The 13532-nt window shown below is 35.5% G+C and overlaps 1 protein-coding gene and 1 pseudogene across 2 annotated transcripts in view; both read left to right on the top strand.

Moving 5' to 3' along the window:
* Nucleotides 1-13532, top strand: part of LOC113494325 (sodium- and chloride-dependent transporter XTRP3) — a 46705-nt gene that overhangs the window by 11093 nt on the left and 22080 nt on the right. For both annotated transcript variants that reach the window (XM_026872620.1, XM_026872621.1), the window contains exons 3-5: nt 10752-10984; nt 11497-11727; nt 13309-13419. In XM_026872620.1, coding sequence (XP_026728421.1) covers nt 10752-10984; nt 11497-11727; nt 13309-13419 — 575 coding nt within the window. The remainder of the gene's footprint in view (nt 1-10751; nt 10985-11496; nt 11728-13308; nt 13420-13532) is intronic.
* LOC113494637 lies at nt 486-586 on the top strand (annotated as a pseudogene).

Raw genomic sequence — 13532 nt, 5'->3', positions numbered from 1 at the left:
TATTAGCCTTTTCTCCCACCGATACCAAATCGGAAAATAACTAAACAAATTTATTTCTTTCAGTAAATACTTAGGCAACCATATCGTGTAGGTGACTAAAACTAAGAGAAAAGTCTCAAAAATTCTAAATATTTTCTAGTATAAACACTCCTTCAGACGGTTAAGTATAAAATATTTGAAAACTTGGAAATTAATTCCATAATAAATGCAAGCTTGACAGTTGCGCTTAGCATGTGCTAACCATAGATAACACTAAGGCATTTGAATGTAACTGTCCACTAACTGCCAAGCAAAAGTTTTAACTGAAATTTGAAATTCTAAATTGGATCGCGATGCTTGCGTCACATACACTGCAACGCAAACTTTTTGAACTAATTAGTGCTAGCGTTGATAATATAGTTCCTCATTGTACTCGGTCATTTCGAAAAGAAGTTTACTATATTTTGAAGTTGTATTCTATATTCGGTTATTATCACGGTAGATGTAGCAATAGTACTTGCTTCGGCAGTAAATTAGAACGATGCAGGGATTAGCATGGCCCCTGCGCAAAGATGACACGCAAAATCGTGAAGACACATGTTCTAATCCCTGCCTAACCTAACTGGACTTTAAAAGAGACTGTGACCCCTTGAGTTTGTTTCGACATTTCTTCTCAGGGTAGTCAGATAGGAAATGTCGACTCCAGCGTTCTCAAAAAAAATAAGAAGACATGTAAAAGTGATAATATATCCTACTTACAGAATAAATGATTTCATTTCATTTCATTTCATTTCAACCAAAAATGAAGTCACTGATTATTGAATTCGATGAAAGATTTTCGTTTGAAAGGTACGTCCCGCCGCGGTAAGCCGCGTCAACCACTGTAATTTTATTCTCTTACTATTATTAATTGAGTGTTTTAGGATTTTAATATAAACTTTTGCAATTGTTTCTAGTTGATATTATAGATTAGTGAAAGGTGATAACTTCGAATCCACTCAACAATCTACTGACTACACGACACTCTTTTCAAATTCATGTGCATAGAAAAAAAAATACATACCTATATAATAGTTTTTTCAAAACGATTTTGGGATAGATTATCCTTATTCAGGGTAAGCGCAACATGTCTTCTTTTTCCATACCTCTATATCTGACGTCATCTCACAAGAAGCACCCTTTGCAGCCATATCGTCTTTTACACAATCCATCCATCGTTTCCTTGGTCGTCCTCTTCTCCCATAGCTATCCATCCACATCATCATTGGCCTAGCCTTTTCCCAACAATGTTGGGGTCGGCTACCAGTCTAACCGGTTTCAGCTAAGTACCAGTGTTTTACAAGGAGCGACTGCCTATCTGAACTCCTCAACCCAGGTACCTGGGCTACACGATACCCCTTGGTTAGACTGGCTGTCAGACTTTTTTTCAAGCTTCTGACTACCTGTAACGACTGTCAAAGATGTAGGAATAACAGCCGGGACCCACAATTTAACGTAAACCTTAAGCCTTCCGAAACACGGAGGAACTCGTTATGACAAAGATGGTCCCCCATCTACAGACCAACCGCGTCAAGCATAGCTTAACCTGTGATTGTATCACTTAAGCGGTTATAGCTTAGCCACGAGCTCCTCATGGCTCATCTATCCATCCACATATAATATAAAATATTGTATACTTTTTCAATTGTATTAAAATTAACGTATTCATTAAATACTTGGGCACCGTACTCGTAATTGGTTACGTAACGTAAGGGCGGTTACGTAACACAGGTTAGAAATAGCTCTGCTTGATACGAGATAATGCTTTTGTGATCAATCACTAGTAATCACTGGTTTTGTCTTGAAATCTATTCTTATATGCGAAGCAATTCGTCGCGCGTCAGATCGTGATTAAGGACTCCAAGTTGAGTCTGAAATTAGTCGGGCTATTCCGATAAATACACGAGAGTTATTATTATAGGATTATACAGGGTGGACGGGACGTTATACAGATCCCGTGGTCCAGGGGTTCTGGACATGATTCCAGACGCCCCTGCGTTGGAATTTTTCATCGGTCTTTTAGCTCATGATTGAATGATGAATTGAACATTTTAACGTCACTTTCGGTTAGATTTGCGAGAGAGACGATTACCTTTAAGAATCAACTGATCGGTAGCAGTTTTTAGTATTTTACTAGCTGTTGCCCGCGACTTCGTCCCCGTGGGTAGAAGATAATAATATAAGTTATGATTTATACCTGCCCTGTTTTTTTCACATTTTCCATTGTAACTTCGCTCCTATTAGTCGCAGCGTGATGGTTTATATCCTAAAGCCTTCCTCGATGAATGGTCTATTCAACACAAAAATAATTTTTCAATTTGGACCAGTAGTTTCTGAGATTAGCGCTTTCAAACAAACAAACTCTTCAACTTTTTATATTAGTATAGATATAGAGTATAGATTTACACGGCTGGACCGACGTGTCTACTTTTTTATTTGCGTTATAGTGCCGCCCTGGATGGTTCAGATTTCCAAATTAGCCTAGCAAAACTTCGTTGAAAGTTCTTACATAGTTTTTCGTACCTACAATAGATTTTTTTACGAAAATGCGATAACAAGCACTAACTCCAACGACAGATAGGCAAAATCAGCGGTGTAGGTTCAAACCTAATCACGCACTAAATTCTAAAGATGTGCGTATTACAGAACATCTTCATTCGCTAAAAATGGTCAATGGGTGTGTATTCGCTGCCTAAACTTAAATCGACAAGAGCGATTCAGCGAAAAAAAAGTATCGTTTTAAAACCCAATCATTTTAAAATTAACTTTATTAAAATTATAAGTGGTGGGTGATCGCAAGTTTCAATGTTATAGTCTTGAATGCAGTTATAAAGTATTGATTTTATTGCGTTATGCCCTTAGTATGAATGTTGAGTAGCTATCATAGTTTTGTAGAAAGAGATACTGTTATTCTACTGTATAGGGCTGTCTCTCTTGTCTGAGAGAGTTGTTCTTCTGATACATAATGGTGCCCTTTTATGTTTCGAACTTTGTAACGTGTAGAATCATTTGAATGTAGTATATGTTTTTTTATAAATATAGATGAGATTAGATTAGATTAGAATATTCTTTATTGTACACCATGGAATTACAGCAGTGATTCTTAATACATACAAAGTTAGGGTACAATGGCGGCCTTATCGCTAAAAGCGATATCTTCCAGACAACCTTTGGATGGCCAGGAAAATTATCAATATGTACAGAGGTAGATGGTGCACTATTGCACTAAATATAATACTTGTTCTTAATATTATTGTCTCTGAAAGTGTTCTAATTTCTATTTAAAAACGCCTCACTTACTCCAAAGGCTGCCTTAATACTATTAATATACAATTTCATTATAAATAATAAAGTTAATATATTACGCCTAAATGAACGATTTAGAAAAGAACAATGTGATGGCTTAAATACCAAGAAAAAACAAGAGAATGTGCTTTGTATAATGTTTTCTCCCAAGGAAAAGTAATTGTAGGTATAGTTTTGAAGAATGGCAACATTAAAACAATTTCAGCTTCTTTTCGTATGGTCGATGAACACACTGGTATGAAAAAACTTTTCAAACCGCCTGACAGTCTGTGACACAGCCTAGCAGATACTGAAAAAAAAACACAAAAGTATTCATATAAACACAAAGGTTATACGCACAAGACTTCGACAAGACAGCTCTAAAATACCATTTCACATCTATGCTAACATTGTATCCATTTCAAATCGTGATAAAAAAGAACACCATACGGTATAAACTTTATGGTTTCGAAACGCCATGATAGCGTGTTCTAGAATATTCATTGACGTCATGTAATCGTTTCGAATGTGATATGGAGATAGAACTTTCTAGATCAAAACGACGTTCGGAATATTCGTTTTGTATCAATAAAGGGGTTATGTGTATTGTATATGATATACGTAATAATAATCTGGTTTTTAATGGAATATTAGATATTGAAAATATGTGTTTTTTCGTAAAATGGATTCCGAATGATATTTCTTGTGAGACATATAATAGCCCAGTCTAATATAGTGGATTCATATCGCAGATTTTGGATAGAGAAAGAAAGTATGTTTCATAAAAATTGGTTTAGATGTTTTGGGCTAAAAATGACACTTAAGGTAAACTTCCATCTACCACAGTAATATTATTTTGTTGTTTCCGAAATGGCGTAGAGCAGCGTCTCTTCCAAAACTGCTATAATATTTCTGTGTACCTTCTCTACAAATTGACAATTTGTAATTATGTATCCATACAACTATTTGAATGATTCATTTATGCGTGGCGTAGCGTAGTCAGCCTGTAGCACAGTAGCAATTTAACTTTTTGAACGATCACGATTTCATTCTGCCTGCCTGAGGCATCAAAGCTCCTGAACTGATCGAGCCATTTCAATTTTGTTTATTTTTAATTATAGGTGTATGTGTTTGTGCCCTAATAGACTTGTTTGATAGGAATCAATAAAACCAAAAATGTTTTTAGGGATGTACTATTTAACAGTCGTTTTTATTTTTTTCTATTTTCTTCCTCAATAACAGACAACCACCCAAAGTCCAAAACTAAAACTACCTTCGAGCATCTAAATCTACATTACTCGTTCACAAGTTCATTTAAACTACATTTTCATCGTCATTTTTCGTTGTATAATACGTGTTAAGCTCATACAGATCACCCTGCTAGCCCTATAAGCTATGGGGAGATGAACTAGGGGTGAAACACGCACACAGACACAAATCTGTCTGGCTAGGGGTGAAATGTACAGGGTGTGCAGATAATCCTATTTAGAATATTGTGGAGCTTAGCTTTTTAGAGTTTCATACTCAAAATGGTAAATCGGAACTCTATATTTCTAAAGAACCGCGGTTGTCTGTCATCAGGCTGTATCTCATGAACCCCTATAATAGACAGTGGACATTTTCAGATTATGATGTATTTTTAATGCCGCTAATAATAGCGGTAAACAGCTATTTTATAATAAATACCAACATTTTGATCTTGTTGACTTTGTTTTTAAACGTTAGACCGGTTTAAACCGGAATAAGTAAAGCTAAATAGATAGATAGAGCATTTTTTGTACGCTTCATGGTTAAAGGATATAATAAATATAAATCGTGACGTCATGCCACTATGGGTGGTTATCGCTAAAAGCGATCTTACAGATAACCTTTCGATGAACGGAACTAAAGGAGATTGTCCAAACAATAAATCTTTCTCTAAAGTATTATTGCATAAAGGATACCTCTGTTTTTAGCTTAATCTATAGTTCTCTGTTTTTATTAAGAAAACGTTCCTTTTTGTTATTAGTTAAATAAAATCTACCTCCTCATTAAGAAGAAATGCATACCTCATATCGCGGATTTTTATTCGTATTTATACCATCTAATAAAATACTTGTATTTTATTAAATGATGCATCGATTTACTCACACGTTTTTATCGTACGTGCCCGAATACTTACACTAGACTCGAATTTCTACTGCAAAATGTTTTGCACTGCAAATTTCTGAATATTTTTGTACAAGGCTTTTACGTAACACCCTATAAACACGTGCATATGGGGTGTCATATGTCTACCCCGTTTACCCGGATAGCCCGGGTAAAGCTTAGTATGATGCACTAGAGCATTAAAATATACCCTTATTATTCAAATATTCTATATACTAGGTAGTTAGGTACTCAATAATTTCTAGGAACTTAGGTACTTCAAAATATAAAATTTATTAATTAGGTACAAATTATTGTTACACCTACTTAGGTGTAAATTGCCTACAATATATCTGAGCTTACAAAATTCAATACACTTTTAAAAAATGTTTCAATCTTGGCGTATTCTCGGGACTTTAGATTGTGATCGCCCTAAAAATAAACCAGTAACCTTTCTTGTATTTGATCCATCCTTTATAAATATCTCATTCTTAATTAAATTAAATATACCTGTCCCATTTCTTAACTGCAGACCAAGTTTAATACAATCTCTTTAGAAAATACAAACAATGCCTTTTCCAATCTTAAGATTACATAACATTAAAATGTAAAGAATAAACTGTGTACCTAATATTCGTACATTCGTAGCAAAAGGTAAATGTAGCGATGTCTACGGAGCTACGTCGTAGTATCGTAGCTATTTAAAAATCGATAACGTCCAACCCAGACGAGCTGGTACTGCTAAAAATAGAATGAATTGTTTATGTTTTAAGTCTAATTGTATATTATCTATGGTTATAATATTTAGAGGTAATGGAGGTTTTTGCTGTATAAAAGGTTTTGGGATAATGTGTAAGTCTTTATTTTTAGAAACTGACTTACTAATTACCTTTTTGTTCAGCGGTTTTAGAAAGTGTTTATACAGGTTACTTTATATAAATAAGGTTCTAGAGAAGTCGTTTTGTACTTGCGGATATATGAAAAAATTTACGTGGCAGGTACCTCCTTTTGTTCAAAACCCTATCTTTTTAAACCTATTTTTCTATTTCAATTTACTTTTACCATAATAACTACGTCGTAAAGTTACCATGATTTTACCAAGCTATAGTGTTTAAACCTACCCAGGCAGCACAACCGCACCCACTTCCAGCATAACTAGACGAGTTATTACGCAGTAAATTATGAAGCATTTTAAAGTTTAAAATTGGCGAAAAATTTTACCTTGACTATAGGTTTATTGCAAAATTTTATTATATTTTAGTCTATGGAGATTATATTTAAATATCAGTATGAAAACTAGTCAAATGAAAGTCAGACTCACGGTACAAGGGATTTTTTACAAAATAGGATAGAGAAAAGCAAATCGGTTTGATTTCTAATAATTTTCTGGGTACCTAATCTCAAATACATTTGTCATGTACCAACAAATGTATGACCATTCACCATAACAAGCTTTGCTTATCCATCTTTACTTATAGTATATTTTATTGTTTTAACTTCAACAGAAATACGTCAGCTGTGATAATGTCAACTGTTCAACTATCACGGATTATAAGACATAGCCTAGTAATTAGAGATTGCAAACCGGACCCGGTCGAGTTGAAAAACATGCCATGCTTACTGGTTGACGGATGGACAGACAGCGGATCCTTAGTAATATTGTTTGTAAAAAGTATATCTCTAAACCCAGCTTTACACATTACGTCATAAACTGACAGTTTTAACTGCGCATGCAAAATATAGAGCGTATGTTTTAAAACCCGTAAAATTGTGCTGTTCGGTGGCCAGGCCTGTTTTATAACACTGCGAAAAGAGAGTATAATCATAATTATATTAACATAAAATAATACGGGGTTTAAAGCGAATTATACCTTGATTAGCTCAAAGTAAAATTCGCATTAATTTTCGTATTCTTTTCCGTTAATATAAGAGAGTAGAAGAACCTTCTTTGTTGTACAGCATAGAATTACTGTAATGTAAAAAAAATGTTAGGCAATGTGACGGTACGATGGCGGTTTTATTGCTTATAGCGATATTTTCCAGGCAATTTTAGATGGACAGGAAAGATTAAAGTTTAGAGGTATTATGTATTCGTAAATATGTAAGTATATGTAGATGTATGGTAGACACGAATTAACATTTATAACATTTCTTATATGGCTAAATGGGTTATGAACCACATTAAATTATGAAAGCGAAAATTAGTAAGCCTTTGTAGCTGTAGCAAAAGCCTGAAAAAAAATTGATAAAATTATATAAACGTCCATGTTAAATTTTATTAAAATTGGCAACCAAAAACAATTATCTAAAGATAAAATTACATGGGACAGCTAGTTTTACTACAATTATAGTTGTATATGTTAAAGTGTTCTTGTTAAATACATACATAACACTCAAAGCGGTGAATATCTAGTGTTATGCAATAACGCAGTGCTCGTACGGATGTTAGCGGCCGGGTATCGGCCATTTGTGGGCCATTTGTTTACCCGGAAACCCGGGCAGCTATTACGTAACTTGCAAAAGCAAGCGACGGCAAAAATATTGCAATTCTACTGTTAGATTATAATCTTTTGTGCAAATGTAATTTTAATACAAATATCGTATTTTCAACGTAGTTTTACGGGATTTAAAAAATAGTAAGAATAAGATTTATGCGATGAGGAAGAGATAGAAGAGAATGGGAAACAAGGAAGGTATTTGCCCAGCAGTGGGTTATTCAAGGCTGATGATGATGATGACTTCAGAATTATCGCTGTACCATTGTGTCTGCATATAAACTAATACCACTCCGCGAATCACACGTCATTTATTTACCGAAACCCGGAACAAAAATTGTTTATCCCTCCCACATTTCCGCACTTTATACATTGAGAGCGCTACGAATCACTGTATATTGATATCGGATCAATATATAGTGATTCACCAATGTTCAACCTTTGATGTAGGTATGTGATTATAAAACCAAATTTTATCATTATCGCACCGCAAACTTGTTAGTAGTAAATGACTGCAATTGAATGTAAAGTATGGGGTTTATTTATATAATAGCGGGGTTAGACAATGTGCTTTGGATTGAAGTCATCATCAAGAAAACCGAACCGATTTTGTTGTTTGAGATATCATTTTAACATTGCTACAAGTTTTACTGGCTACGAGTCCAAGTCACGTGTGGAACAAAGACTTTACTTTTCTACAATTACATTAATTTTACTTTAAGACATGGCAGTAGGACACTTGGAGTTTTGTAAGAGTGATGGTAGAATCTATACTAAAATATAAAGCTGAAGAGTTTGTTTGTTTGAACGTGCTAATCTCAGGAACTACTGGTCCAAATTGAAAAATTATTTTTGTGTTGAATAGACCATTCATCGAGGAAGGCTTTAGGCTATAAACCGACTAATAGGAGCTAAGATGCAATGGAAAATGTGAAAAAAAAACCGGGCAGGTATACATGAATCATAACTTATATCTTCTACCCACGGGAACGAAGTCGCGGGCAACAGCGAGTCTCTGATATATTGCATGTTTTGGTAATAGTGGTTTCTTAGGTTTACGCGAATGTTAGACATTGAAATGAAACTACTTTTACGGATTTTATCGCGGTTTAATTTTAGATTTTACCTCATTTTTCATTTCAAGTTTTGGTAATGTTGCCGCGTTTTTATGTGTCTTTAATGATTGGTTACTAAAACTTATTATATAAAGTCCGAGTACTGACCCTTCCACCGTACCGTAGAGTAAATTCACAACATCCATTTGCTCCAGTATTTCATCAGTGGCCTTATAAGTTACGTCATACAGAGATCCGCTCTGTTTGCCCGACTAGGATTGAGGCAATATCGTCGGATCCTAGCTAAAACCAAGCGCAGAGCATACATGGGCACTTCGAGTTCGTTTTAAAGCTAGCACTGAGTTTTATATCTACAATCGTTTTAATCAATCTCACACTTTTTTGTTTGATGTTTATGCAGATGTGGAGGTAATTTGATGATCAATATTTTTCAAATTACACTGTTTTATGACTTTCGTTTGAAGGACTATCGGAACGGGCTACGGAATAAAACAGTTTTAACCATTCCATTATGTCAGAGACATAATATGTTCGATAATTTTGGGAGCTTTTTACTTATAAATTACGTTAGAAAATGATAATTTGAAAATAAGAACCAACTTGAGCCAAAATTAATTAAACAAATCCACCAAACAGTTCTTGGTAACAAACATTATAAAGGCAAATTATGAAGCTCTTCCTTTCGTTTTTGAAGTCCGTTAAAAACTAATACGAATTAAGTCACCTCTACAACACATACATTCACGGCAGTACTGAGCGTCATTGAATGGAGGTTCATTCAATTACACCAGCTGTGCTCTATCCCTGCTTAAACCCCTACCCAACCCACTCAACCCCTATTCAACCCCTTTCCCTCCCCTTTCATATAGGTATGTTAGGATTAGCGCTTGAGAGATTGGATGTGGCTCGGCTATGTATGATTGTGGGTTGACTTTTGATAAGCAAAAGGTAATATGTTTTCATGTTTCATATTGGTATTACGAGTTCTTCCACGTACTATAAAATAGCTTTGAAATCTACGTTTGGATTTTGATGTGCCTGTTAGTAGAGGTTTTTCTTTCTTAATTGGTAAGAAAGAAAATTTATATTATAAACTAGCTGTTGCCCGCGACTTCGTCCCCGTGGGTAGAAGATATAAGTTATGATTTATACCTGCCCTGCTTTTTTTCACATTTTGCCATTGTATCTTCGCTCCTATAAGTCGCAGCGTAATGGTTTATAGCCTAAAGCCTTCCTCGATGAACGGTCTATTGAACACAAAAAGATTGTTTCAACTTGAACCAGTAGTTCCTGAGATTAGCGCGTTTAAACAAACAAACTCTTCAGCTTTATATATTAGTATAGATATAGATTACACGCTCATACGATTATTAAATTTATGGTCCCTTAAAGAATTGAGGAAGCGTATGTATACTATGTATGGTAGATAGCCACACTACTCAAACGACTTCCAAAATAAAGGTGATTTTTCACCTGTCTTTTTTGACGTTTATTACTTAACTTTTAACCTCGGACTAGATGAACTGGTTTTGGTTATCCTTTATCTATTTCACGTAAAATATCTATCAATCTTAATAAAAAATCACGTAAAAACTTAGAAGAATCACGTAAGAAATGCTTAATTTGTCCACCTGTAGAAGTTTTCATTTGAAATCGATTTTTGCTGTCAATGATATTATTGTTAAAACCATCATAATTTAAAATTCCTTCAGATACATCTACTCATAAAACACACTATCATTGTCCACAGGTGCGTTCCTAATCCCGTTCCTGATCATGTTAATCCTCGAGGGGATCCCGCTCTTCCTGATCGAGATGGCCATCGGTCAGAAGATGCGTCTCGGTTCTCTCGGCGTGTGGAACACCATCCACCCGTGGCTCGGCGGCATAGGGATCTCCAGCTGTCTGGTCACCCTGTTCGTGGCCTTATACTACAACGTCATCATTACTTGGGTGTTCTTTTATCTGTTTAACAGTATTCGGGTGAGTCTTTTGATCATATTATAATTGTCAACATGATGGCCTTGCGGTTCTTGGTTCGATCCCAACGTAGGCAAAGTACCAATGGGATGTTTTCGAACTTAGGTATATTTACTTTCTTAATTATTATATACTGACACTGACAAAATGGTGATAGAAAACATCGTAAGGAAACCTGGATTTCAACTATTGGAATCTGAAAGCACCACAATGAGCAGCATACACAGTGAGCTAGCGTGGTGATCAATTGCTATCTTCTAAGACAAAGCCGCGATGAAGGTGTGTTGATGGACTTTCAGTGATTAATATTGACGTTAACAACGACGACTTGTCGAGAAAGAATGTCATAATGATTGATGATGAGACATTTTTCGTAGGGATACGCTCGTGTAACGACCAAAAAAACAATAATTGGTTTCTCAATAATGTAGCTGACGTACTGAAAAAATAATAATATTCATAAGAGGAATATATAAAAATGTATTCAATCCTCAAACCTGACTTTTTTCCTTCAGCTGACAGCAGATCAGCTCCCCTGGGCACATTGTCCTCAAGACAACGGCACCGCCGAGCTGGAGTGCAACAAGGCCTCCGCCACCGTCTACTACTGGTACCGTGAGGCTCTGGACGCGTCGCCCAGTATCGAAGACCCCGGCGTGCCCAGGTGGTGGATCGTGCTGTATCTCCTCTTAGCCTGGATCATCGTCTTCTTCATTGTGATGAAGGGTATCCAGAGCAGTGGAAAGGTTTGTTATAGTTTCTTCCATTCATACCTATCATTTGTCATTCAATGCATTTTTACATATAGGTATGGAAATAATATCAAGGTTTATTCAAAAATTGTTCACAATTTCATTTTCTTTCTTCTTCTCCCATCCCATTTGTAAACCCACCCCTCTTGAACTTACTAAAATGATGGGAACAACTTTTAACTGTTAACAGTTCCAATCTTTACATCATTTTTTCTATTTGTTTTTGCTAGACCGGCAACAGAAACATATCATTTTTGAATATTCAAACTGTCTAGTTATTAAATACGATTTACAAACACTAAATTATTAGCAACAGTAATAGGGTTTTGTTTTCACCCTTCAGACAAAGAACACTAAAAAGTGGATTAGAACACTAATTTGATGGAACAAGATAATAAATTAACTTTCCAATCCAAGCAAAGAAAATATTTCTTCAAGAAATGTCTTCGCTTGTGTTTCAAGGAATGCCTCCTTAGTTATGCCGACAATGAAAGTCTCTTTCATTAAGGAGACGAAGAATATAGCGAAGTTAATGAGATTAATATGAATGAGGAGTATTTAGAGAGTCCATTGTTAATTTTACCATTCTTGTCTCAACGCAGACATTTATGTTTCAACCAAAGTTACACGTATGTACTTTATGAAGACACCAGGCAAACGACGTGAATGTATTAAAATATTTGAAAATGAAATGACCATCTCTCAGTGCCAGTGTGGCAGCGTACCAGCATCAATGCTTTAAGCTATATTATGTAGAATAGAATATACCTAATGACTATAGCTTCTGGTTGTACTCAATACTCAATTCTTTATTGCATTATACACGGTGATTTTTAGTCCTCTTACAAAAGCAGCCCAGTTCATGTAACCGACGTAAAATACCCCTGGGCGCGATTATTATTTTTTTATCATCAACTTAGATAATAAGTACGAAGAAAATTAAACAAGAGAAATCTGAAATATACTCTTAAAAACTCACCAATGTTACTAGGCTCGGACCGCGCTCGCAACAGAGCTGTGTTTCTAAAAAACTACGAATTGCCTCATAATATTGAATAAAAATTGCATTTTTTTTTTAATCTCATAAATACCAATTTTTTTATCATGAACGTGTTCCAGTCCTTGGATACATGAACTGGGCTGCTTTTGTAAGACGACTAAAAATCACGATGTATTGGTTGTTATTAGTATTGAATGTTTTCATCTACCAATATTACCGTCCAACAGTGGCAAGCGATTCCGAGTTGATTGATTGATTTGCCAAAATGCGCAACTTTGTCCTATCCACAATTATAAAAAAACACAATTACAAATATCCACAATTAAAGAAACCCTTTTTTAGTTTATACAGTAAAACTTAAGATTGGATTGAGTCTTATTCTCTGTCTAGGTAACTTCGCAATCGTCAAGTAAATGGCTAAACCATTAAAACCTCGGGCTATAAAATAATGCATTCACTATCCTTGCCTGTGATTGGCTATAAACTGATGGGTACGATACGACGTTATCAATGCCAGTCTCCGATTGGCTATCAAACAATATGACTGCAGTATAACGGCCTCCCATTGGTTGCAGGTGGTATACTTCACGTCGATCTTCCCGTACGCCGTGCTCACCATCTTCTTCATTCGAGGCATCACGCTGCCGGGATCCGCAGATGGGATCATACACATGTATAAACCTAAGGTAAGATTCCTGTTTGCAGATTTTAGCATAGAACTAGATTCTCCCGATGAAAACTTTGCGTTCAGTGGCGGAGAGGACGACGCGATTTACACGTTGGACTCCAAAATGGAAAA

Source organism: Trichoplusia ni, chromosome 5, assembly GCF_003590095.1.
Source record: "Trichoplusia ni isolate ovarian cell line Hi5 chromosome 5, tn1, whole genome shotgun sequence".
NCBI lineage: Eukaryota > Metazoa > Arthropoda > Insecta > Lepidoptera > Noctuidae > Trichoplusia > Trichoplusia ni.
Note: the sequence above shows the minus strand (reverse complement) of the source record. Positions and strands in the feature narration are given on the sequence as shown.